The 27,364-nt window shown below is 36.8% G+C and overlaps 1 protein-coding gene across 1 annotated transcript in view; it reads left to right on the top strand.

Moving 5' to 3' along the window:
- PCSK2 (proprotein convertase subtilisin/kexin type 2) overlaps window positions 1-27,364 on the top strand; it is a 331,306-nt gene that overhangs the window by 254,084 nt on the left and 49,858 nt on the right. Inside the window, exons 7-8 of the mRNA XM_001382075.4 lie at window positions 1,108-1,196; window positions 11,862-12,037. Of these exons, the coding sequence (XP_001382112.1) occupies window positions 1,108-1,196; window positions 11,862-12,037 (265 nt within the window). The remainder of the gene's footprint in view (window positions 1-1,107; window positions 1,197-11,861; window positions 12,038-27,364) is intronic.

Genomic DNA, 27,364 nt, shown 5'->3' with positions numbered 1-27,364 from the left:
ATATTGAACTTTGTTTCTGTCTCTGACCTCCTTAGTATATTTGCCAAATGTTGTATTTCTGTATTTGTCTAGCTCCATAAAGTATCTCTGGTCATTTGAATGACATAGCACTAAATCTAGAAATTAGTTTAAATACATCTTTCATTTTTATTATATTGTTAAGGCCCTTCTAGATGGAGTGAATAGCTCTCCAACTACTTGTCTCAGCATTGAAAAGAATTCTTTGTAATTGTATTTATGTAAATCTTGCTTAAATCTTGATAGTTAACTCAGAAATTTTATGCATTTTGTAGCTATTTTGAATGAAGTTCTCTTATTATTTCTTGCTACTTCTGCTAATATTTTTTAAACCCTTACCTTCTGTCTTGGAATCAATACTGCATATTGGTTCCAAGGCAGAAGAGTGCTAAGGGCTAGGCAGTGGGGTTAAGTGACTTGCCCAGGGTCACACAGCTGGAAGCATCTGAGTCCAGATTTGAACCTAGAACCTCTTATCTCTAGGTGTGGCTCTCAATCCACTGAGCTACCCAACTGCCCCTTACTTCTGCTAATATTGTAGAAAATGCCCATCTTTAGAGATATCCAAATTCATAAATAAAGCTATTAATCATCTCAAAATTCTTTACTAACTGTAGTTTTCTAAGTATACCATCATGACATTTGGCAAATAGAGATCATTGGATTTCTTCTTTGCTGATATTTGTACCTTTGATTTTGTTCTGTTTATAGACTAATGTTTCTAGAACTATTTCAAGTAATAGTGGGGAACAGGGACATCCTTACTTTAGCTCCTGGTTTACTAGGAAAACTAATATTTCTCCATTGTGAATAATACTAGCTATTCCTTTTTTAAAAACTGCTTTTGCCTTTTTTAAATGAAGACCTTTCAATGTCTGTGCTTTTGAGGATTGTTAACAGATATGAATGTCGTTTTTAGAGGCTTTTTCTGTGTCTATTGACATAATCATGTAGTTTTATCCTTTTGTTGTTGTTGTTTCTATGATTATGGAAGGCATTTCAAGGGTTTCCCTCAGCAATTCTTTCCAAGTCCTTTAAACCTATCTCATAGAACGACATATCTAATGTAAGCTTTCTTCTTCTCCACAGTCACGGAACCCGTTGTGCAGGCGAAGTATCAGCAGCAGCCAATAATAACATCTGCGGGGTTGGAGTGGCTTACAATTCCAAGGTTGCAGGTATGTTATCCCACATTAGAAAACTGATATTTCTCTCAGAGAAACTCCAGAGTGGCATACATTGTTCTTCACATTCTGCCCAGAAGCAATTTGCATTGATTAGCAACTCTACTTCTCACCCCTCACTTTTCACTAGGCACTTTGGGTGAGGGAAATCAGTAATTAAGAACAGAAAGAAAACTGAAGAAATGATAACCTGTAGGGCAATATTTTGGCTCAAAATTGTTGTAAACTCAGATTGTGGAATATAGGTAAACTTTCACAAATCGCATACAAAAATCCAAGAGACCTTCCAAATTGGGCCACATATCTGAACTTGAAATTCACTCAGTGGTAATGTGTTATACCAGGCAAGAGACAACCAGCTCATTAAGATCCATTTTTAAGTCCCAGTAGGCAGACTGTATTACCTCTTTCCAAGGACTAGGGAACTAGTAGCTGAAGGGAGGATGAGACAAGCAATGCAAGCAACTTAAGAAAATGAGAAGCACTAATTAAGTCTTTTCTTTGGAAAAAGAAAAAAGTATCTATGAGGCCATGAGAAAAGTTTGACTCTTGGTTCATTCTAAGTTTTGTATGAAGTTCACTTCTAATTTATTCAGGCTGAGTCACCAACCCCAGTGCTTCACTTCCCTGATTTTTTAAAGTAATAATAGTCTTGGCATTTCTTCCCCAGAGACTTAGAGAGACCATAACCATGTTCGGTACTGACACTTGCATTCTCAGATTGCTAAATGCAGCAGTAGCCTCCCATATAAATCTTGCCACTTAACTATATCACACACCTGCTGTCACTAGGTGTAAGGAGTCTTGACAGAAGTTGGTGATGAATTTCAGAGGGATATAGCAGTAGGTTTCTAAAAAGAAAACAGCTAGAACGTTCACCCTTTGGGGTTTTAACTCTCTTGGCATTTTGTATTCATAGGGCTGGTAGGAAAATGCCAGCAACAATAATGAGATTGGGGAAGGGAAAGAAAATTCCCAGTTCAATATTTTATATGCCAGGTTTATAACTGGGACGGTGGTGGGGGAAAAAAAAAGCTGGGTCTATACAACCAAGGGAGAAGCAAATAGGATCAAAAGATGGGATGCTGGTACAAACTCACTTTCTACTAAAATGGCTATCTTCCTCACTATTTTCTGAAGATTCTGAGAAGTTCATGGAACCAAATGTGTGAGTTGACAGATGAGCTCCTCAGAGTTGTAAGATCCACTTTTCAGAAGAGGAAAGAGCTCCAGGCAACCCTGTGATCTCTGTCTGAATACGTTTTCCTTCCTCAGTATTGAAAATCCCTTCCTCTCATCCTTAGCCATTCACTTCTCTCTCATGTTTGGCACCATGATTCGTGGTTTGTACCTGGGCCAATAAGGTAAACCCACAGTCCAGAGGCACCAGTTTTTCTTCCTAATTTGAAGTCTCTATATTAAAAAAAATTAAGAACCTAACCCAAAAATCCTAGCAGATAATTTTTTTCACATGTACAGTATTGCTTTTAACACTTTCTAACATATACAAGTCGCATTTTACCCTCCCCTACCAAGGCAAACAGTATTATCCCTTTTTACAGGAAAAGAAACTGAGGAACACAAAAGTTGAGTGGTTTGCCCAACAAATGAGTTAGTTACTGAAATGAAACAATATGTCAGAGGAACTGAGATATAGTGAGAAGAGCCCTAGATCTGAAGACCTGGATTCAAATCTCTGTTCTTCTGCTAACAAGACCTAAGGGAACTTTTAAAATATCTCTATGCTTCAGTTACCCCATCCATAAAACAAGGAAGTCAAGCTCCACAATCTCTGAGGTCTGTCTAGCTCTAAATGCATAATCCTTTAACCTGGGACAAAATCCTGGCTCTGTTCCCTATGTGACAGTGGGCAAGTCGCTTAACCTCCTTAGGCCACAGCTACTTCATCAGTAAAAGAAGAGGATTGGACTGGATATCCTCTTAGGTCTCTTCTGGTTCCAAAACTCTGATCCTGTGTCCATACTTCTAGTCCAGAGCCCTTCTCAGAATACCATGCTATCTCACCTGCCTCTCAGTTTGTTTCCAAGCTATCATTCACATTGCTTCTACTAGATCTGTTGCCCACAAAAACCTCCATCCTAGCCCTCTAACCCTAAATAGGTATTCTCATAGCCAGCCAACCCTTGTAGAATCTCTGCTCTAAGATTTTCTTTTTTTAAATGGATCATATGAGATAAAAACCTTTACTTAGGTTTAAGCGTTCCCAATTTAAGATTGATAAACCTCAGAAACCTTAAATTACAGTTCCTTATTCTGATCAGCAATTGGGAAAAGTCTGCTCTGGCTTGTAGTTGCTCTTTAGGGAAGAATCTACAGCTTATGTGACCCACCACAAAAAACGACTCCTACAAAAAGCCCTTTTTTTCTAACTGGAAAACACCCTATAAATAGATTAGCAGTCTACAGCCCCACCAAGTGGCCAGGAGAGATCACTAGAAGTCCATCAAAGCATTGGAGGAAGCTAAGGGACCTCCTTAGACCACCTCCTATTCCTAACTAGAGAGGATACTAAAGTTAGGGAGAGGAATTCCCACTCCTTTTGGCCATAACCTTATCATGGTAGATGTTGGAAGAACTTAGTGAAGGCCCAGAATATGAAATGGAAATGATGAATGGATTATCAAATAGGGAGCCTGTCTCATTCCTAAGGAAAGAGGAATAGCCAAAAAGCTCAGTGGAAAGAGCACTGATCCCTGGAATCAAATTCCAGTTTGGTAATTTACCTTCCATGTAATCTTCAGCTAGTCACTTTATCCCTCAAAGACTCAGTTTCCTAACCTGTAAAATGGGGATGGACTCAATGAACTCTAATATCCCTTTAAACTCTAAATATATGAGCCTATTCTGAAAGACCTATAAGAGAGAACACCATTCACATTCAGAGGAAGAATAGAAACACAGCAGAAAAACAACTGCTTGATCACATGACTTGATGGGGATATGATGGGGGGATGTAGACTCTAAATGATCATGCTAGTGCAAATGTCAATAATATGGAAATAAAATTCTTGATCAATGACACATGTAAAATCCAGTGGAATTGTGCGTTGGCTATGGCAAGGAGGTGGGGCTAGGGGAGGGAAAGAACAAGAATATTGTAACAATGGAAAAATATTCTAAATTAATTAATTAAATAAAAATTTCCAAAACCTAAAAAATAATACTAAATGAATAAATATATGAAGCTATCATTATAAAACAGGACTGAAGACCCTAAGAGTGTTTAGCCTTGATTAGGTAAAACTGAGAAGTTATTTTACAATGATTCTGAAGTACATAAAAAAGACATTTATGGCCAAACATGATCAGATCTTTCTATTTCCATTTCTACTCTAGAGAAAGGGGTCTCTAAGGAAGGATCCATGTCAAAAATGTCTTCCTGGATGAAAATGATTATGAAACATTAGAATATATTATGCAATGTCACTGAATTCTCTTCTGAAGAGAACATCCAGATGAAAATAGAGTTTAACTGTGGTTTTGTCTCCTGACAGGACCTTTAGCTATGCTGAATCTAGTAAGCCCACTTGTTCAGTTGTGTTGGATTCTATGTGACCCCAGGGAGTTTTGTACATGAAGTTTTCTTGTAAAGATATAGAATGTTTGCCATTTCCTTCAACAATATGTCCCATTTTACAGATGAGGAAACTGAGGCAAACAGAGTTAAGTGACTTGCCCAGAGTCCCACAGCCAGTAAGTATCTGAGGCAGAATTTAAACTCAGGTCTTTCTGCCTCCATGGCCCATATAAGACATAATATTCTGCCCCAATTCCTCAGGTAAAAAGTAGAAAAATACTGACATAGCTGCCTAATTCCCACAATCAAGACAGCAATCCTTACAGAAGCTTTTTCCATGATTTAAATGAAATATTTCCCAGTATAGCCTGGCTTGGGGATTCTACAAAAAGGGGTGAGTATGGGGAGAATGCAAACTAGAGGAAGCCAATTGCAGAAAAAGAAAACTTTATGATGCAACGTTTACCTACAATATAAAAACTGATTATCAAATGTTTTCAAGTTCACAAGGTGTTCTATATACTTTATTTAACTGATGCTTCCTAACAACACCATGAGTTAAATGGCATGGTATTATTGTCCACATTTTACAGATTAGGAAATGGAAGCTCAGTGAGATTAAGTCATTCAGCCATGGACACACAGCTAGTGAATGCCGGGCACAAGATCCAAGTCTAGGACTTCTTGATTCCACATCCAGTACACCATCCACCATACCTTGCTGACTTTCAGTAAGAAAAAAAATTAAAATCAAATGGGCTCAAAATTTGGGAGTTTTAAGCCAAATCATAGAGCAATAACTCAATTGAGTCCTCCACAATGATACCTACTTGACAAGTAGAGGCAATCCTTTTTCACTGTCTGGAAGAAGATGGTGAAGTAGATAAGAGTGCCTGGTCTGGAGTCAGGAAACCTCATCTTCCTGAGTTCAAATCTGGTCCCAGATACATAAGAGCTATGTGACTCTGAGCAAGTCATTTAACCCATCTTGCCTCAGTTTCATCACTGGAAAATAAGCTGGAGAAGGAAATGGCAATCCACTCCAGTGTCTTTGCCAAGGAAACCCCAAATGGGGTCATGAAGAGTCAGACTGAAATGCCTGAACAAAGACAAAATCTGTCCCAGGGTGCTCAAGAAAACCAGGATTTCCACAGAGAATGAGAAATGGGCCAGGCAGGGGTATATTAACATCTCTGCAGGCAGACAAAAGCAAAAGGAAATTAAAGCCACAATCTTCAATGACTAAATTAATTAAGTGGAGGCTCATGCAAAGCTCCTACCTAAAAGCTGACCTGATCTTCAGGACTGCCTCAATCAGGAGAGAAAGTGAAATGAAAATTTGTCATTTTTCCTAACGAAATCCTAGAAAAGACAAGGGCACTCTCTCCTTCCCTTGGCTTTCCTGTCACTGGAAGGGCCACAGGGTTTACCAGCTGCCCTCAATACCAAAGAGCAGTAGAGAGTAAGCAGAGAACCATATACATATTCTATACAAAGACTGTTCCGAGCAGCCCATGCTTGCTGCTGAATGTGAAGTATCAAGTAATTTCATGTCTCAGTAAATTAACACAAGCTTCAATCCTATAGAATTTAACATGATTAAAGGAGTCCTTCTGCCAAGTTCCCTGGGACATATTCTTCCTTCTTAGACACAGAAAGGGTAAGGAATAATTGTTGATAGTCTATGCACATATCAGTCTTCTTCCTACAGGCTTAAATTGGGTAGAATATCAGCAGAAATTAGTTCTAATTTAATTTGGGAGTGAGAGAGGGCCTATGAGAGAGGCAAGGAAGAAAAGGAACAGGATGCCAAAAAAGATCTTGAAGCTGGGAAGACATGGATTCAAGTTTGGACTCTGATTCATGCTGGCTCTGTTGCCCTGCTCAAATCACTGAACCTGCCAGTGTCACTGGTCCCGAGGCCAATGGTATCAAACTCAAATAGAAATGAAAGTCTCTAAACTGTACATAAGTATGCCTACAGGATACATATTGACTTAGAAAATCACATGTAAACATTATCTAGGTTCATTTTATTTTTATTTGGTTATATATTTCTTAATCACATTTCAAAATGCTTAAGCCTATTCAAAAGTATCACAGTTCATGTTTGATGCTTCAGCTCTGAACCACTCTAAGTTTTTTTTTTAATGTTATTTAATTAATTTAGAAATGTTTCTCATGGTTACAAGATTCATGTTCTTTCCCTCCCTTCCCCTCACCCCCCTCCTTGTAGCCAACATGCAATTCCACTGGGTTTTCCATGTGTCATTAATCAAGACCTATTTCTATATTATTGATATTTGCAATGAGCTGCCTCGGTAGAAAGAATTTCCTCTCTTGGGAGTCCCCTGTATCAATGAAACCACGGACCCATTCCCTAATTTATTTACCACTATTTTATCATTTTATATTCAGGATAATTCTATGAGTTTTTTACAAATATTTTACAAAAGTGGAAACTGAGTTTCAGAGTGGTTAAGTGACTTGTCCCCTTATCATATGGCAAGAACATGATAGAGGAAGGCGTTGGACTCCATTCTACTACACTACAATTGCTGAGGCATTTGGTTCTTCCATGTTGAATTCTGTCTTACAAAACCCAACACTGACACTAAGAAATAGAGCCATTCGTTAGATGGACAGAGACTCGACTGTCACTGCAAAAGTTTACGATCTGACTTTTTGGTGGAAAATGATGATGAGAACCATTGTGCACCAATGTGGGATCCACCAGTGGTATGGAAAGTGCTAGACTCAGGATCTGGGCTTGAATCCTGGCTTTGCTCCTGAGACTTTGTGTGACTTTGGCCAAGGCAGTGAAAATCCCCATAAGTAAAATAAGAAGGGCTGGAATTAACTCACCAGCAAGCAACTATTAAATGCTGATTTTGTGCCCAACACTGAGATAGTCCATGCTCCCGTATAGCCCTCAATCTTGTAGTTATGCCATTCTACCCTTCTCTCTGTCAATAGAGTCCTGCCTTCCTTTCCATAACTGGTTTTCACTGCAACAAAATGAAGGTCATCTGCTCCACAAGAGCTATTTCTAATGGCTTTCCAGTGTCTTCTAGTCATTACAGGAGGAACACAGCTACATGCTCCAAAGGTTTATTCTGCAAAATCTGAACCATTTTTAAGGGTTTATAGGTTGATATAGTCTTAAGATTTCATTGATGTGGAAAAATATTCCAAGTGTTCAAACTCCCCTCACAGCACAAATCAATAATGTATCTCTAACCTAAAGCATTAGAGAATTGGGGGCAAAAGAAGTTAAAGGACTTGTAGCCCATCATGCAGCTGGTATGTGCCAAAAGTAGGGGTTGCAGCCAGATTGCCCTGACTCAAAAGCCTTCCATCTTGCTTTACCTCTTCTTTATAATACATGAAGAACAAAATAAAAGCTGGAAGAACAAAGACAGCTGAGACAAAAATGAAGAATTTTTATTCCTTTTCTTGCTGCAAAACAAATCATTTTAAAAAATGAGATTATGGGCTGCACAAATGAAAGACTAAGCTAATTCTGAGTGAAAATCCACCAAGAACAAAAAAGATTTAAATTGTAAATTGGATGTCTGCCATCTCCCTGAAAAAAATTAAAATATGCTATGTTAATGATAGAGAATGACTGGAAAAACCAGCTTATAACTCACTCTCCGTTCTTCTTATTTCTCTAGAACAAGGCTTCTTAACTTAAGGTTTTCTTTCCATTTCTCAGTGGCAGTACAGAGTTTTGTAAGAGAGACTGCAACGTGGATGAACTAAATGCCTCAGCAATTGTAGTGTGTTTGACATTTCATCACTGCGTAATAAGGGACAAGTTACTTAAAAACTATGAGACTCAGTTTCCTCTTCTATAAAACATTTTTAAAAATACTCATAGAGGAGGCAGCTGGGTAGCTCAGTGGATTGAGAGCCAGGCCTAGAGATGGGAAGTCCTAGGTTCAAATCTGGCCTCAGACACTTCCCAGCTGTGTGACCCTGGACAAGTCACTTGACCCCCATTTCCTAACCATTACCACTCTTCCTCCTTGGAACCAATACACAGTATTGATTCCAAGATGGAAGGTAAGGGTTTTTATTTTTTAAAAATACTCAGAGAGTTAATATGAAGATTAAATGACAAAATATTGGTAAATAGGTTAGGAGCTAGGCCTCTGATTTCATTGATATAGGCAGCTGCCAGGTGAGGAACCACAAACTGGGTTTATTTTTCCATTTTAATATTTTGATATATATATATATTCCAACATCATGAATTTCCTTTTAATACTATGAATTTTATTTTATGCATTTGAAAACACTATTCTTGGGAGCAGCTGGGTGGTTCAGTTGATTGAAAGCCAGGTCTAGAGAGGGGAGGTCCTGGGTTCAAATCTGAACTCAGACATTTCCTAGGTGTGTGACCCTGGGCAAGTCACTTAACCCTCATCACCTAACTCTTACTGCTATTCTGCCTTGGAACCAATACTAGTATTGATTTCAAGACATAAGGTAAGGGTTTAAAAAAAACACTATTCTTGTGATGGAATACTATTGTACCATAAGAAATGATCATCAGATTAATATTTTTAATTATAGAAAGGTGTAGCTTGGTAGCACATTAGATAGAGTGTCAGGCCTGGAGTCGGGAATTTCTGGGTTCAAATCTGGCCTCAGACACTTCCCAGCTGTGTGAACCTGGGCAAGTCACTTAACCCCCATTGCCTAGCCCTTACCACTTTTCTATCTTGGAATCAATACTAAGTATCTATTCTAAGAGGTTTTTTAATGGAAATAAATATGTGAAATTATGAAGAGTGAAACAAGCAGAACTAAGAGAACATTATATACAGCAACAAAATATTGTTTGAAGAATGAATGACCCGTATATTTCTACTTCTAGAGAAAGAATTAATAAATAGAAACAAGCAAGACATAGTTTATAAATTCACATATCATTTTGTTAAATGAGATCTTGTCTAATGCAGGGAGGGGAGGGGAGGAGGGAAGGAGTTACCTAGAAAATGTAATGTAAATAATTAATTAAAATTTTAAAACATAAAATAAAAAGACTATTCTGATAAATGAGCTATAGGCTTCCCCAGACTTACAGAGGTGTCCATGACACACAAAAAGGCCAAGAACCTCTCCTCTAAATGAAATAGCAACTAAACAATAGGATAAAACTTTTGCAAGATAGAGTTCCATGTCAACACCTGTAATTTCCTTTCCCCTACTTAGAATCCCATGTAACTCCCAACTAAATAAAGGGACAAATAAACAAACAAACAAATAAATAAATAAGTAAATGAATGAATGAATGAATGAATGAATAAATAGATAAATTAATAAATAGGGACAAAGTGAAGTTGGTGAGACAGTGTGCCTTAATAAAATGAAAAAAATTTCCTCTGCCAATGGAGGTTGACACCATCTCTGAAAATTAATAGAATTCAAGAGTTGCCTCCAGTTGAGTGACTCGCCCAGGAGCCTACAGCCAATATGTGTCATAGGCAAGATTTCAAGACCAGCTCTCACTACTACTTCTATTATTACTATTTTTTAGACATTCTCAGAGTAAATTTATTTTATTCTTTGTTAGACCTCAGAGTATATGCTAAAAGCAGTTCCAAAACTACAGAAATTCTTTTTTTTTAAACCCTTACCTTCTGTTTTGAAATTAATATTGTGTATTGGTGCCAAGGCAGAAGAGCGGGGCAATAGAGATTAAGTGACTTGATCAGGGTCACACAACTGAGAAGAATCTGAGGTCACATTTGAACACAGGACCTCCCGTCTCTAGGCCTGGCTCTCAATCCACTGAGTTACCCAGCTGCCCCCCAGAAATTCTTTTGGAACAAGTAGATATTATTTCCCCGCATGGTAGTAAAAGCTAACAACAAAAGCACATCATTAGGTTTATAAGAATGTAGCTGAAAGTGGTTTACCACCACATTGTGATCACAAGGCTCCTAAGATCCAAGAATGGAATCATCCACATGAACTCAGAAAACAGGTCCATAAAGCATCAAATAAGTGCCCATCATATAGTTTTGTTTCTATGTACAAGGCTGGGGTGTGGGCAAGGAGGGAAATTTATGATGGCAATTCAGGACAAGGTCATTGCCAAAGAAATTATAGAAGGTTTATACTTAAGGAGCCCAACTACAATTTTTTAAGTAATAATAATAATAAAATGAGGAAAAGGAAGTGACTGCTGGGCTTATGAGTTGCTATGGAATGCCCTGTAACCCCACAATTTGGAGCCAAAGTCCCAGGTCTCTTTTCACTGCCTTCCTCTTTAAGTTTTAAGCTATCAACATTATTCTCGTTTAATGGAATCCCCAGAATGAATCCAGAGTCCCTGCAGGGACAAGACCTTTGGGCTTCTTTTGCCCCACTCATTTCTCTGCTCTTTAGTAAATAGCATACCAAAATTCTTAGGAATTTAAATGTTTACTACATCATAAACTTATAAATTAATACTTTGCAAATGGGGCTTAATAAATCCATGTTGAATCAAACTGAATTTAGAGTTGGAAGAAATTTCTAAAACATCTAGTTCATATCCTCCCATATTACATATTTAAAAATTGAGACTCAAAGAGGGGAAACAAGTTGCCCCAAGTTACACAGAAAAAGGGCACAAAGACAAGATTCAAACCAAGATCTCTAATATCAAACCCAGTTTTCTGCTACATCATGACTTACCAATATAATGAGAGAAAAATACAAGGGTGTTAGAATGGGAGGAAAGGGAGAATAACTACATTCCATTAATATTTATGTATGGCCCTAGGCAAATCTTCATATTTTCTGAACCTCTGGGACTCATCTGTTTAAGAGAGAGAGCCAGAGACACAGAGAGAGAGACAGAGACAGAGGAATTAAATAATATGGCTTCTAAGACTCTGCCCCCAAACATACCACCAATTCTAAATCTATCATGATAATTAACTCATGATTAATGGAAATATTAATAGTTCAGTTTACAAAGGTTCTTTAACCTCTAGCATCTCTGAGAAAGTCCAAGAATTATGATCATTAAAACCACAGCTCTGGGACCAGACCTTTTCTACACTATCTGTTTACTTTTGAGTCATAAAAATAGCATTTTCACTGCTGATAAAAATCTACAGGAATACGCATGTTGGATCAACCATTTATGACGGATATCATTGAAGCTTCCTCCATCAGTCACATGCCTCAAGTGATAGACATATACAGTGCCAGTTGGGGTCCAACGGATAATGGGAAGACTGTGGATGGACCCAGAGAACTCACCCTACAGGCAATGGCAGATGGTGTAAACAAGGTAAAATTCTTCTGAGCATCTCTAGCTATTCAGTCTGACAAAAATTATCTTTATATTTTCCATGTTATGTTGGTTGTTGATTTTTTTTAATCAAAGATAAAGCTCTTAGATTTTAGTTTGGAGAGTAAAAATCATTCTAAGCTGGGTGGGGAGGGATGATTTTTCAAAACACTGAAAAGTATGTATTAAGAGTAATCATCCATCATTTCTGCATTTATTCAATTTCTTTTTAATTAGATTATAATTTCATCTGTGGAAGGAACTCCTGGTGAGGAAATTCATTCCACTATTATGAGTCATTGAATTGAGGAGTTAAATGATTTGCCCAGAGCCACACAACCAGTATGTCTTAGAGGCAGGACTTAAGCTCAGTTCTTCCTGACTCTGAAGTCAACTCTCTATCCGGTGTGTAACAGCTTCCTCTTAGTGGTTTAAATCTACTCAAATCCATTCTGTATGATAATCATTAAAAAACCAAATACAAGTGTTTCAATACTCTGAGGAATTCATTAGTTCACTGATGTTGCTATTCCCTCCAACAGTACAAATGAAAGTCCATCCATCCATTCCTTCCCATTTTATACTCTTGTCTGTGTCCTCCCATATGTCTATTACAGGGAGTCCACCTATTCTGATACTTCGTTTGAGCATGGAGGTGAGCCTAAGTTCTGATGCTCAAGAAGTACAAATTCTGGTATATTCTACCTTGATCAGTATGGTAAGGCTTTGAGTATGGTATTGAGAACTATCACCCAGATACTAGCCTCTTGGTGACAAGTTATTTGGCAATGTCAACTCACAAAAAAATGGAAAAAGGAAATGAATTCGAGGATGATTTTATGAATATATATTATCTCTGCCACCAAAGTCTTACTCTGATGCCTCATCATAATGTGAAAGGGGTCTTGATTTTCCCCAAAGATATAACAAAAGAGCCCAAACTCTAGGATGTCCTGCCTAGCTTGAAAGTCTCATAATGGGTGGTAAGCCTGTTTTCTGAGAACCAGAAGCTTAGAGAGCCTTATGACCATCTTGACCAAAGGGTGATATATCTTTCTCATACAATGACTTTCAAAGGCCAGTCACTCCATTTGTAGAGGAGTTTCGGTCTGCTGTAAGGGAGGTGGTAGCTATTCTGATAAAAATCATTGATCCCTGCAGTACTGAATTATGGGATACCTGACAACCTACCTCTTGCATGTACTCATTTTGACCATCTTATTGTTTTCCTATCAGTCAATTAATCAACAAACATTTATTAAGTGCCTACTATACACTCTGGCAATGTGTCGGCAATGATTCACATGAATCAGGCTCTGCCTTCAAAAAAACCCATATTCTATCAGGACACAATATGTACAACTCTAAATATATTTCAAATACATACAAAATATTGCAAGAAAATTCAAACCCTATGTTTCTCCTCTCCCATCATCTTGGTTATTTCTTTCCTTCTTTCTTCCTTTTCTTCTCCCAAATCTAATGCAAGAGTCACAGAGTCTCCTCCTACTGCTGTTGGCAGGTTAGACTTTGACACATTGAATTGATGAGATGAGACACTTCCAAGGAAGGATACTGTTTCACCTTGAGCTTGTCTCTAGGAAAAAATTGCAAAACTATTGGAGTGCAGCTGAGAGAAAAAATGGGAAGGGAGGGAATCAGTGAGAGAGGGCAAGGAAGGAGAGAGAAGAAATAAAGAAAAGAGAGAAAGAGAGGAGGAGGAATAGAGAGAGGAAAATGGAGAAAGAAAGATGGAGGGGAAGTGGTAAGGAAGGAAAAAGAGAAGATGGAGAAAGGAAAATAGGGAGAGAAATGAGAGAGAGAGAGAGAGAGAGAGAGAGAGAGAGAGAGAGAGAGAGAGAGAGAGAGAGAGAGAGAGAGAGAGGAATCCCAGTATGACATACTGAGCTGTCTGCTAAAACATCATTCCCCACTGGGACCAAGCCTAGGGGTACATATAAGGATTTTCTCTGCACAACCCATGTGTTCTTTTAAGTATCACTTTATTAGCTGCCAAAATCCAGAGAACCAAAAGAATCCAGAGGGAAGTTAGAAACTCAGAGACGTTTGTGTCTATTTATGGAACTAAAAGGGAAACGTATAGATGAAGAAAATTAGAGGAGGGAATATACAGAATGCTAAACAAAAAAAAAAAGGATCAACTCTAAGCTAAATTTGTCATTTTAGACACTGTATATATAATGTTAAGCAAGATACCTTAACTCCATGGACTTCAATCTATGTATAAAATGAAATAGATGGATGATGGGAGATGGGTATCAGGGGTGGAAATGGAATTAGATAGATCTCAGTTTGAATACTACTTACTAGTAGTGTGACGTTGGAGAAGTCTATTAACTCCTCTGGCCCTCAAGTCCTTATCTGTAAAATAAGAGAGTTGGATTAGATAATCTCTATGGTACATTCCAGTTCTAAAGATTTTATGGTCCTGGGGCAGTTCAATGACAGTGGATAAGGCATAAGATCTGGAATCAGGAGGACCTAGATTCAAATTTGATCTCAGACACTTCTTAGCTTTGTGATCAGAGGCAAGCCACTTAACCCCATCCGCCTGACTCTTGCCTTCTGTCTTAGAGTTGTTACTAGGTCAGAAGGTAAGGGTTGTTTTGTTTTATTTTTAATATTCTATTGTTCTTTTAAAGGAATTGAATGTATGGGGAGCCTGACCAAGGAAAACAAATTGGTCAGGGGATAGGAACAGTCTTAGAAGAGGGAGAAAATGAGAAAAGTTAAGGTGTGGCATAAAGATATTTTAGATGTTTTTAATTATTTAAATTTTGTGCTTGCCCTTTTTAGTGTGTAGAATTGTAGGAATACATAGTCTTGGAATCCATTCTGTTTTTAAGAGTATAATTGCAGCTATAGATACAAAGTATTTTTTGGCAAAGTAGAAAAGGTACTGAGCACAGAGTGAGGCAGACCTGCCTCTAATACTGACTAGTTATGCAATGCTAATGGCCTAACCATCCTGCCTCTAATAACTCCCTAGGACTCAGAGTCTCTTTCCTTGAGGGACTTACTTTCTAATGGTGGAAAGACTATGCATAGAAGAGGGTATGTATATGGCATACACAAAATGAATACAGTTGATTATGAGAAAAAAGGGCACTAGATGCCAGGGGAATCAGGAAAGGTTTAGTGCAGAAATTGACACCTGAGCCCAGTTTTTAAGGAAACCACGTATTCCAAGACATGAGGAAGGGCATTTTAAGTATGAATGACACCCATTACAGAAGCACAGAGATGGGATAGATAAAAGGTCATGTGTAAGGAACAGTGAATAGACAAGCATGACTGGATCATAGAGTATGAGGAGACTAATATGGAAGAAGATTAGAAATATAGGATGAGGTCAGATTGTGAGGACTTTTTTTTAAGCCCTTACTTTCCATCTTAGAATTAATACTGTGTATTCATTCCAAGGCAAAAGAGCAGAAAGGACTAGTCAATTGGGTTTAAATGACTTGCCCAGAGTCACACAGCTTGGAAGTGTCCGAGGCCAGATTTGAACCTACAACCTCCCATCTCTAGCCCTGGCTCTCAATCCAGGGAGTCATCTAGCTGCTCCCATGTGAGGACTTTTAAATGTGAATCAGAGGAGCTTATTTTTGATTCCAGAAGCAATAATGAGTTACTAACATTTTTTGAACAGGGAAGTGATATGATCAGACCTGGGTTTTCAGAAATTTACTTTGGCAGCTGTATAGAGGATGAATTAGAGAGGGAAAACATTTGAACCAAGAAGACCAATTAGGAGACGGTAGCACTAATATAGATAAAAGGTAATATGAACCGGAATTAGAGAAGTTCCTGTATGAGTAGAGAGGACTTGTAAAAATAAAAATAACAAGATCTAGCAACTAAAATCCCTGGAAAATGAAAGGTTTGGCTAAGCCCAGGCTGATTGTCCATTTATTTCAACTAATATTTGATCCAAGAAAAGTCTGAAGACAAGAGTAATTTGACAGCTGATCTGCATGGTAAGAATGAAGAGTTGAGGATGACAACAAGATTTTGAATCTAGGTGCCTAAGAGGATGGATGGTATTCTTGATAGTGATAAAGAAGTATGAAAGAAGGGTAGGAATGGAGAGGGAGATAATGAGTTCTGCTTTAGATATGCTTGGTTTTAAGAGTCCTATGGGACATTCAGATGGAAATATCCAGTAAGCAATTGGTGTTTTGGGACTGATACTCAGCAGATAGACTAGGGCTGAACCTAAGGGTGGCTAATAAGATCAAGTGAGGGAATATAAAGAGAAAAGAGAAGATTGTCCAAGACAGAGCCTTAGGATGCAGTCAAAATTTCTATGAACAAATTATGAATGAGTTAATGCAAAACACCATTTTCAGCATTGATATGCACTCTTACTTTGGTGATTACTACTTTAATTGAGCTTATCAATCTATACCAACTGAAAACATCAAACTCTTATTTTTTCTATGGTCATTAAATTCATTTCAACTGTAGATATCTAAGAATTGTACAAGAGAACTGTTTAGTTATTTGTAATAAATCATACAGTACCATGGCATAGCAAATGGGACATTGGACTTGAAATCAGAAAGAGCGATGCTTAAATCTCATCTGAAATACTTGCATTCTGTGTGATTCTGGATGAATCATTTACCTTCTCTTTGTCTCAGTTTTCTTATCTACAAAATAAGAAGGTGAACTCAATAACCTCTAAGATCTCTTCCAACTTAAATGCTATAATTCTTTAAGTCAAAATCTTTATCTGGGTGGGTCAATAACTCTGGACTGAATAATCTTTTTCATACCACACATAAGAAACTAGAAAATATTCCATTGAGAATGGATTATGCATACATCCCATTACAGTGAACTATAATCAAGAGATCAATTGTCAAGATACTCTTGTCTTCAAACTGTTCTTGGGTCAGAAAATAGTTAAAATAAATAGATGATCAGCCTGGGTTCAGCCAAACCTTTCATTTTTTGAGGGAATATCTTTGGTGAGGAAGAAATGAGTTTCCTCAGCACAGAACAGTCCATTCTTTGTCACCATTCAGCAATATCACCACTGGAATCTTCGCTATCAAAGAGGATTATGTATTCACAGGTGCCAGCACCTGCAAAATCCATGCCTACAAAGGAATGAGCTAATTGCATAGCAACACTACAGCAACATCTCTCTTCAGATACTGCTGCCCCTTAAGTAGATAATCATGGCCTGATTAGCAGCTTATAGCAAACTCCCCTTGTTTGGTAATTGAGAGAGTAGCCTTAACCTACCCTTTAAGGTCTCTCCTTGCACCATGCCTTGCCTGTATAATTCTACAGAATCAGGATGGCAATCTCTCTCCAAAAAATGAGATCTGCTCAGGATGAAAGTGGCTAAACTATTATTTGACAATGCTTGCCACCTCTCAGCTCCAATCAGATCACATCTCCTCCCTGTCATCTTTATAGAGTCAGCTGGGACTTTGCAGCCCTAAATTGGAATAGTGCTGCTCCTAAGAGTCTGCCTGCAATGATAATAATAGACCCTCTGAATAATAGCTTGCATTTATATTAAGTTTTTAAAATGTCTTTTCTACCTAGTAGCCCTGTCAGGAAAACATGGCAGGGCTCATTATCCCTCCATTACAATTGTGGGCTCAAAGAGGTTAATGGTGATTCAGCCAAGGTCATAAGGCTCATAAGTGGCAAAGTTGGGAATCATTTATAGATCTTCCAACTTAGCATCCATCTACCACATTATTCACAGACTCTTAAGGTCTGAAGAGACCTGAGCAATCATCTAACCCTTTTGAATTTCATCTTCCTAGATTAAGTACAATAATCTTCTTCCTTAGGCCTTTTTTCAGAGGCTCATCTGTACTATTATCCAGCATTTTAGCTATTGGTCCCTCCCAGCTCTGGGCCATGTATAAATGAGCATGACATCTATGCTTTTATCCATGTCATTAGTAAAAAATATTAAACAACATAGATTGCTGAGGTGATCCTAGTATAAAGAACATCAAAATTTGAGAATTGTTAGGGTTAGGAGTCATTTAGTACAACCCCTACCCAAAAAGGATGCCCACTATAGCATATATGACAAATGATTGTCCAAACTATACTTGAAGATGTCAGAAAAGACCCACCACCTCTCTAGGTAGTCTATTACACTTTCAAGTAGCTCTAATTGTTGGGAAGTTTTTCCTGACAACAAAGTGACTACAATCTACTTCAACTAAAGCAATGCTTGAGAAAAGCTCTAGACTAGACAATTCCATAGGAAAGGAAACCAACCTTTATTTTCTTTTGAAAAAAATTCAGTATTTCCCCATGAATAAAATATTTTTTCAAACCTTAAGAAAATTGAACTAGCCAATGTTGTTATCTGAAATTTAAAACTTAAAAGTTCAGAATAATGCTGTCAGCCAAGCAGGAGGTTTCTTTAATGGCACAAAAAGATAACTTGGAGTCTGAAAGTTCAGATAAACAAATGTTTTACTCAGGAGAGATATATCTTCCCATAGCCTTCTCCTCTCATAGCAGTGAACCTCAAGGAATTGTAACCACAGAGAAATCCTAGCCCATAAGTTGAACATTCCAATATTGGTTGGAAAAGGCCCACCGTGTCTGAATCATAGAATTTGATTCTCAAAGTAAATGTAATTTGAAGGTCTAGCTCAAATGTATATCCATTTATAAATAACTTGGGATATATTTGGTTTATTCATATACTCATTCTATGAGTATGTGGTAAAAATAACACCTGTCATTTATTCAACATTTGAAAATCATAAAGGCACTTTTCATATATTCTCTCATCTGATCTTCACAGCAACACTAGGATGAAAGGATTTGCCCATTTTACAGATAAGGAAAAGGTTTAGCAAGGCTAAACAGCTTGCCATAATCACAACACTGATATATGTCAGAAAAATAATTCTAATCTGAATTTCTCCTAATTTTTAGACCCAGAATCATTTCCATTAAACCCTCTTTAGTTTGCATGAGTCCTGATGAAGTGTAGAGTAAAAATAATTAGAAGGCCTTTTTTGAAATTAAAAACATGAGTTGAAAGATATATTAATTTTTAAAACTTGCTTTATTAAGCTGAACTTTTTAATTACTTTTAAAACCATTCAATGAAGTTGATTAAAGTTAGCCTGATTTAAAGGGTAATTTTTTTAACTTGATTTTCAATTCAATAATTTTTTTCAATTCAATAATTTTTTAATGAACTTTGTTGCATTATAATCAACCCATTCTCTGTACTTGGGCAGTTTCCATGTTCCAGCTGCAGACAGACACTTTTTTCCAAGGTTTTTTTGTTCTGAGGGTTTTCCAAGCCCTCAGAAAACAAATTGTTCTGGATAACAGTTTTCTGAATCACAGATAATTCAGTCATCTGAATTATCCCCATTTTAACTCCAAATCATCATTAAATTATTTGAAGCTGAAAATATTTTCAAAATGCATTAGACATTGCCTTGTATTCTTAAACAGAATATAATGAATGTAGCTTAATTTTTCCTGCATAACTCAAGGTCATTATGAATACTAATTACCATATTGTGGTGCTATCAAATCTCAGAGGCATGGACCAATGAAGGTGTATTTTCCCCCACAGTAAATGACCATAGACCAGTGAATGTGCTTTTGAGATAGAATAACTGCTTTTTCCATCACCTTTCTGCCAGGTTGGCTGTCATCAGTTATACCCCATGTTATCAGTGTGCCCACTACTAGAGATCCCCTCCCCACTAATATTTTCTGTTTCTGATCTTCTAAGGGCCTAGAAACTTGTTAACTAAACACATAAAAACTGTGTGCAAGATAATGGTAAATAATCTGAGCAAAAACCACAAGGGCTTTCCTTTGAGTAGAATACCTGACTTCTATTGCAAGGATTTTCTAGGAACTATTTTGACTGCTCTAGAATTGGAAGAGTTAGTTTTGGTTTTAGTTTTTGCTTTTTTCCAGATTCTCAGCTGGGATCTGGATAGATATTGTGTTATCTTTTTTTTTTTAAGATTTTTGTTGCTCTCTAATAAAATTATTGTCCACATTGAGTACCTTACATGTGCCAATCTGAAGCTGGAAAGGTCTATTTTCAAATGTGTCACCCTCAGTAAATCTTAGTGTGTATAATTTCTTCTGAGTGTATAAGATATCAAAAAGGAAATGAGTAAGTGTAAAATTCTGCACATTGAAAACTAAGCAGAGAAAGATCTCTATGTGCACATTGAAGGCAAGAGAATAGGTTGAACAACTTAAGGTCCTTTTGTCTTATATTTAAGTAGCTGGAGGAACAGAAAAATATATGTGAATAAATAACTTGGGAATAAATTAAAGTTGGAAGCAAAAACTCTGGCCTGAAATATTTAAGTTATGTGCATACTAATTCTGACTAGGCAACATATTATCATATCAATGCCACTGAATCTGATTTTCAATTCTATAGCCCATAGTCACAAACCTAAACAGAAAAGGTGATATATTGATATTTTCAGAATAGTAAAAAGCTTTTACAATTTAAAATAAGATCATATATCCCTTCCAAACTTTACAATGAATTTAAGATGTTCTTTTCAGTTCCCATTTTTTCCTTACAGACTAGGAAGATTTCTTGTGAATAAATGATAAGAATAAAAATAGTTGGAATGGAGGAAGGGTCACATAAAGCATGTAAATATTCTAAAAAGGAAAATGGAATTTATAGAAGGAAAAAATACTGTAAAAAAAACCTGAAGAATCTTCTGGAAAAAGATTTGGGAAAGCCAGATAGCTAATGAAGTCAATGAAACAGAAATGTTTTGAAAAGGCAAAGAACTTAAAGGACTTATTTTATTATAGGGGATGCAAAATTAACATTTCCAACACAGCAAAATAACATTCATCTTATTGCTGGGGCAATTTGGCAAATACCTCAAAGGGAAAACTCACTTATTGCATACTTTCCTAAATATCATGGAGAATTAATTTGATTCATATTTTAATATGAAAGCAGGACCTTTGAATTCCTTTATTACAAATGTAATAAAATGCAGGTCAGGTATTGCCTTGAGGACTGTCATTTGAAAGATTTTCTCCTCCACTCTCCCCACCCCAAATCTAGCCTCTGCAGGAGGAACTCATTTTATAAGAACTCAACACACAAGAATTTGGGTATAAACAATTAGCAGGGGAGGGAAAGGGGCAGAGAATTATGTAAAATAATTATTTTTAATTACACACTAAATCTGTGCCATTTTCCAAAGCAGAGTATTAGTGTGGTCATTACATTGTTTTGCATCAAACATTAGTTCCCATATCAGTCTTTGTCTGGAGTTCTCTTCTCTAACAAGTCCTATTCTTATGAAAGCTGTGCTTCTCTTTGTTTCATTAAGGCTACTTAGTTATGAATAATGGTCCCAAAGTACAAAAGTAGTGATGATCAATGCTCTGATAGGCCTCAAACAAATCATAAATGCCTAGGTAATACTTATTAAATAATGGGGTTCACTATTATGTGTAATTTTTTTACTTATACAAAGAGTTTGGAACATATTGTTCTCTTGAACAAGGTCCTACTGTTTACATAAATAAATCTTCCTATTACACAGCTATGATCAGATCACTTCCTTCCCAAAAATCTTTAGTTGCTTACTTTAGTGGCTACGGAGATAAGAGACAGACCTGTGAATATGTAGAACTCCCAAACAAAGAAACTCCCACTACCAATGTATTGTCAATAATTTATAGTATTAAGAAGTTGCCTAAAACATTAAGAAGCTAAACAACTTGTTCAAGGTCACAAAACCTGAAGCAGTACTTAAATTCACATCTTCCTGCCTTCCTGTTACCTACTGAATTCTTAAATTCACTTTCTTAACCTATAATTATAGGCCCTCCACATTCTGCCCTAAATGATCATTCTAGACTGATTTAATAACACCCTCTCTTCCCTACTGCCCCCTTACCAATCCCAACAAGATTCAACCAATATGTGACTTTCTACTGCTCAAATTTGGCCCATCCAAAGGGATGCCTTTGGATCATAACCCTAGACAATGCCCTTCGTACTACATATCTGGCTGTTGGGATTCTTTAATGAACTAGTTTAAAAAAAGCCAACTCCCATTATAAGTTTTCTTCATCTCACTCACTCACTAGCTGTGATCTGAGAATATTTTCTGCCTCCCTCCATTCTTGAGACTTTAAGGACACTTAACATCTCTTTTATGGAGGGAAGGAAAGAAAGAAAAAAGGAAGGGGAGGAGGTAAGGATGATGGGATGGATAGATGGATGGATGGATGGATGGGCCTGAGTTGTATAATTATCTGGGATCGTTCCCCAAAATGGAGGTTCCAGGAAAAATTCACCAACAGAGAAGGCGCCTGCCAGAGTAAGGAAGGAGAACTAAGGATAAGAATCCAGTTCAATTGTGAAGACGGGATGGGAATCACTATATATTCAATTATTTTAAATTAAACATAAATCTTGTTTTACTTTGCTTCAATGTTGGAAACCAAGGTGATGGTTATATGATGAAAACACTAGATTGAAATGAGCCTCAATTTCCTCATCTATAAAATGAAGGTTTGAGATCAAAGAACCTTTAAGATACTTTCCAGGGAATGGGATATAAATATAATTACACAAAACAGTCCTTGCCCTCAAAAAAGTTTACAAGACAACTCATAAAAGGGAGTTAACAAATGGGAGTGGAATAAAAGTACCCTTACAAACCCAATGGAATTGGAATGGGAATGGGAGGGGTGTGGGAGGAGGGGAGAGAAAGAGCATGAATCATGTAACCATGGAAAAATATTATTAATTAATTAATTAATTTTTTAAGAGTACCCTTTCTTAGGAGCAGGAAAGGAGAAATGAGAGGGGAGGGAGCAGGGGAGTGGTGTCAGGGGGAGACTGAAAAGTGAGTAAAGCCTTGAATGAAGTTGAAGCATAGATAGGACTCTTCCTGAAATGGTGGTCCCCGAGAGGGAGTCCTTTATAAGATTATTATTATAATCTTTATTATATTATTATTTATTATAATTATAAGATCAGGACCTCAGGGTGACAGTTTCTCCAGAGTGAAAAGGCAATTGACAAGAAGGTAGAGAGGGAGACGAGAAGGCAGGAGAGTAAATGAAGGTGTAAGTGGATTAGATATGAAGCCAGATTCACTGGCTCCAGATCCAGGGTTCCTTCGACCACATTGTTTCCTCCTTTTCTGATAACATATAATACATTTAAGAACATCGAAAATGTTACCTTTGGATGAATTTCAGAGACACGACCCACATTTGGAAACTTATTATCTAGTGAATTGAGCATTCAGCATGGAAATCTAGACTCTCATCCAAGCTATGCAAGTCAATTCACTGAGGACCCTTGAGCAAATTACTTAGTACCTCTGTGTTTCAATTTCCTGGCTGATTTTACCTTTAGAAAAGTGTGTCAATGTATAATTCTATATTTTAAAACTATGAAAATGGCTTTCATTCTCTAGTGTTTTGGAAGAGCTCTGTTATGATCAGGATAACAAATGCAGCTATTGTACTATCCAAAAGGAACCTGGCTTCTGACCCTGAAGAACCTGAGATACCCAGAGATAGTGAAATAATTTAAACCCTCAATTGCTAGGTTTAGTATTTTTTGTTTAATCTGTGATCTTGCTAATGAATCAGTGCTAAACTCTTCTAGGTTAAAATCAATCAGTGCTTCTCAAACATTTCCTTTGGACACAGCAAAGTAATGGCCATTGTGAGACTTCAGCATGATCCCTGGTTCATAGAAGGCACTTAATAAATGTTTATTGACTGATTGAGGTGGAAAAGTAAAGAAATAAAAGAGATATTCTCTACCCTAAGTAATTGATTGTCTGTGGAGAGATAAAAAACAACCATGGAATAATATAAAATATAGCCTGACAAAATGTATGATCCATGCTGTTATAAGATATTTGCCACCCCTATCAGAGTGCAAAAGTACTTTGGGTCAGAAGCCATGGGATCACAGATCTAAAGTTAGGTGGGATTTCAGAAAGCAACGCTCTAGTTATGTCAATGAGAGTATGAAAGAACCAGATCTTCCCACACCTGCCTGCCAATATAGGAATATTCCTTTATAGGCAAGACTATGGGGAAAAAAACAAACAAACATGAAACACTTTTAAGCTCAGACTTCATTATTATCATTTTCTCCATCATTTTATTAGATCTAAACAATCAATAAAACAATAAACAAAGCCCTAATTCATAACATTTGTCCATTTCCAAGGTGTGGATGCTCAGGCTGAAAACTAACCATTCAGATCTCTTATCAGCTGGTTTGAACTGACTACAGCATGCTTCTGTTTGTCACAAGAATTTTCCATTATTAAAATGGGTAGGTGTCTCTTTGTTCAATAGAGTAAACTCCAATAAATCATGTGGACTGAAACTGGAAAAATAGATTTCTATTCATATAATGGGATCAGAATCCCCTTATTCCAAAATGATTTCTTCACTGGAAAAGCTTCCAATGTAGATGTTCTTTGCCTTATCCATAGCATTATTAGAGTCTTTGCAGGAGAGCACATGACTTAAAGCATATGATTTAATTAGAATGGAAGTAAAGGATGGGGCTTCAGGACACAGGTCTTTAAGAACTTTTTTCTTTCCACCTTTCCCTTCTTTTCAAGCTGGGGTCAGGAAAGCAATCTCTCAATATCCTTTCCTGTGTCTCTTCCCTTTTCTCTCTCTCTCTCTCTCTCTCTCTCTCTCTCTCTCTCTCTCTCTCTCTCTCTCTCTCTCTCTCTCTCTCTCTCCTCGTTCCCTTTTCCTTCTTGTTCTCCCTTTCCACTTCTCTCTCTCTCCCTCTCCTCCCTAGGTGTTAGTAAGTCTATGTGGCCTCATCTAAGCATATTCTACTGGGCCTTGAATTATAATTGTAATCCACTATAATTCACTTTACATGTATTAGTCTCTGCCTTGTTCTTTAAAGTTTTTTTTTTCATTAGGTTATTATATAGGCATCATCTTTGACATGTATGTCCCTGAGTTAAAAGTTCCCTTAATAGTCCATGCACTTGATACTTCAAATTGTACTCAGTTTTTACATTCATTCATGTTTTTCTTTTATCAATAGTCTATAAGCTGAGTTTCCATTAAATTTCCATCAAGCAAAATTATAATTATTTGTTGGGGTTTATATTTGTAGCTGTTCTTTGGATGAGGCTTAAAGATTCTGGCAGTCCTGGCCTCCAACAAATGTAAGGTACAACAGATTCAAGAAGAGCTTGTAGAATTTGGGGGTGGAGGGGTGTCTCTTGTAAAAAGTTGGTTAACAATATTCAGGAAGTCATTAAGTACAATTTTTTAAATGTTCCATGCAGGGGAGTTGTCATTGAAAGAAATATGAATTAGATTGGCCAGGAACAAAAAATAGATCATTATTGACTAGGAAAAGACAATAAGACAAGGGTAGAAATAGTAATAAACATGGTGAATGGGGTAGGAGATCATCAATAGGTCTGATTGCTGATCACAGGGTATTAAGGCTAATAATATAACTTGCCTTGCAATCTATGTCCACGGAAAGATGAAAAGCAGATGAAATAATATATATTTGAAAGCATTTTTTATTTAGTTTCTATAATTCTACCTTTTTTATCCAAGTAAGAATAATCTAATTGATAGAAATAAGCCTGAATTAGGGGAGGTGAGATCTTGGTTCTAACTTATGACATTGGGCAAATCATTTAACATCTCCAAACCTCTTTCCTCTTCTATAAAGAAAAGAGGCTTGAATATGTGATACCTTCAATCCTTTTCAGGCCTAAAATCCCTTGATTCTAAAAGAAAGTGACCATGAGATAGTTTATTTTTAAGTACTTACTGAAATGTACAATAAAGATTATTCATTTTATGAAAAGAAATAATATTTCATCTTCTAAAGTCAGAGCTTTGGAAGGAAATATACTGAAAGTATAATAGGTAGTCAAAGTAGATGATAATAATATTTTAATCTTAACAAGCAAAATAATGAGAATTTATTTCCAGAAAAAAATTCAGACAATAAATGATAAAGAATTTAATTCAGGGAAGAAGGTAGGTGGCTTCATGAATTGAATGCCAAACCTGAAGATAGGATGTCTTAGGTTCAAATCTGACCTCACTTCTAAGAACACAGTTATTCAGTGGACTTGTTGATCCAAATTCCCCACCAGGAAAGGCCAAAGCCCCTAAGTCACTTCTTTCCTACCACCCATATAACAAAATGTCCATATATTCACTTGCTCCTGATTTTAGCTAAACACTGAAGTAAAGCAAACTGGTTAAACTAATTCACACTCAAATGTGAATTTCTAATAGCCTTGAGCTGCTGCATTTGCTTTATACAAAAAAAGTTTATTAACACAACTGAATTTTTAATAAATAAACTAGAAATCTATTAGGCAGTAGGATAAAATTAATATGAGAAATTTCAGGCCATGTGGGAATGACTGTCCACTGAGTCACCCACAAATTTAATTTTTCAAATATTACAATATACCATGAGTCATATGGTCTTTGGAAATATGATGTTATTAAATAACATGAAATTTTGTTTCAAGGAGCAGCTCAAGATCATGGAAGGTGCTGTACAATTTCTAAACTGTAATCGATAATGTTCTCTTCCTTTTGTCTCCTGGTTTACCTCACCATTCAGTTACAGTATCTACTCAGGACATATGTTCTAATGCACTAACTCAATGAACCGCTGTCCAACTACTTACCCTAGTCTAGTAGTTTGTAAACCTTTTTGCTTATAAATCACTATCTTTTAAAAAAAAGTTTTTGAGCACTCACTAGATATAGCTATTTATGCAAGTACATCAGTAAGTATATAAATAGTAAAATGTATACAAAAATAGCAGTTAATAAAGATGAAATAATCTTTGATCCTGTAATCAATAGGGAGCCACTGGAGTTTACTAAATAGGGAAGTAACATGGAAAGAGCTGTGCTTTAAGTAAATCATTTTTACAACTTTAGAATGGATTGGAGTGGGGAGAGATGAGACAGGGGGGCTGATTAGGTTATTACAATAGTTGAGACTATAGATGATAAGAACGCTGAAAAGTATGAGTAGAAAGAAGAGGATAGGTGCAAGAAATGTCAGGGAGACAGAATCTTGGGATTTGGCAATTGTTGGATGTATAGGGTGATAGAAAGTGAAGAATCAAGAATAACACTAAAATGGCAAACCTGGATGATTGGAAGTTTGCTGGTACCCTCATCAAAAATAGAGAAATTAAGAAGAAATTTGGGTTAGAGAGGGCAATAATGAATTAATGTTAATAGGTTTCAAACTTATTAAGTTTGAAGTGCCTA

The sequence above is a fragment of the Monodelphis domestica genome, chromosome 1 (assembly GCF_027887165.1).
Source record: "Monodelphis domestica isolate mMonDom1 chromosome 1, mMonDom1.pri, whole genome shotgun sequence".
Classification (NCBI taxonomy): Eukaryota; Metazoa; Chordata; class Mammalia; order Didelphimorphia; family Didelphidae; genus Monodelphis; species Monodelphis domestica.
The sequence above is the reverse complement of the archived record's forward strand: the minus strand, read 5'-3'. Positions and strand labels throughout refer to the sequence as shown.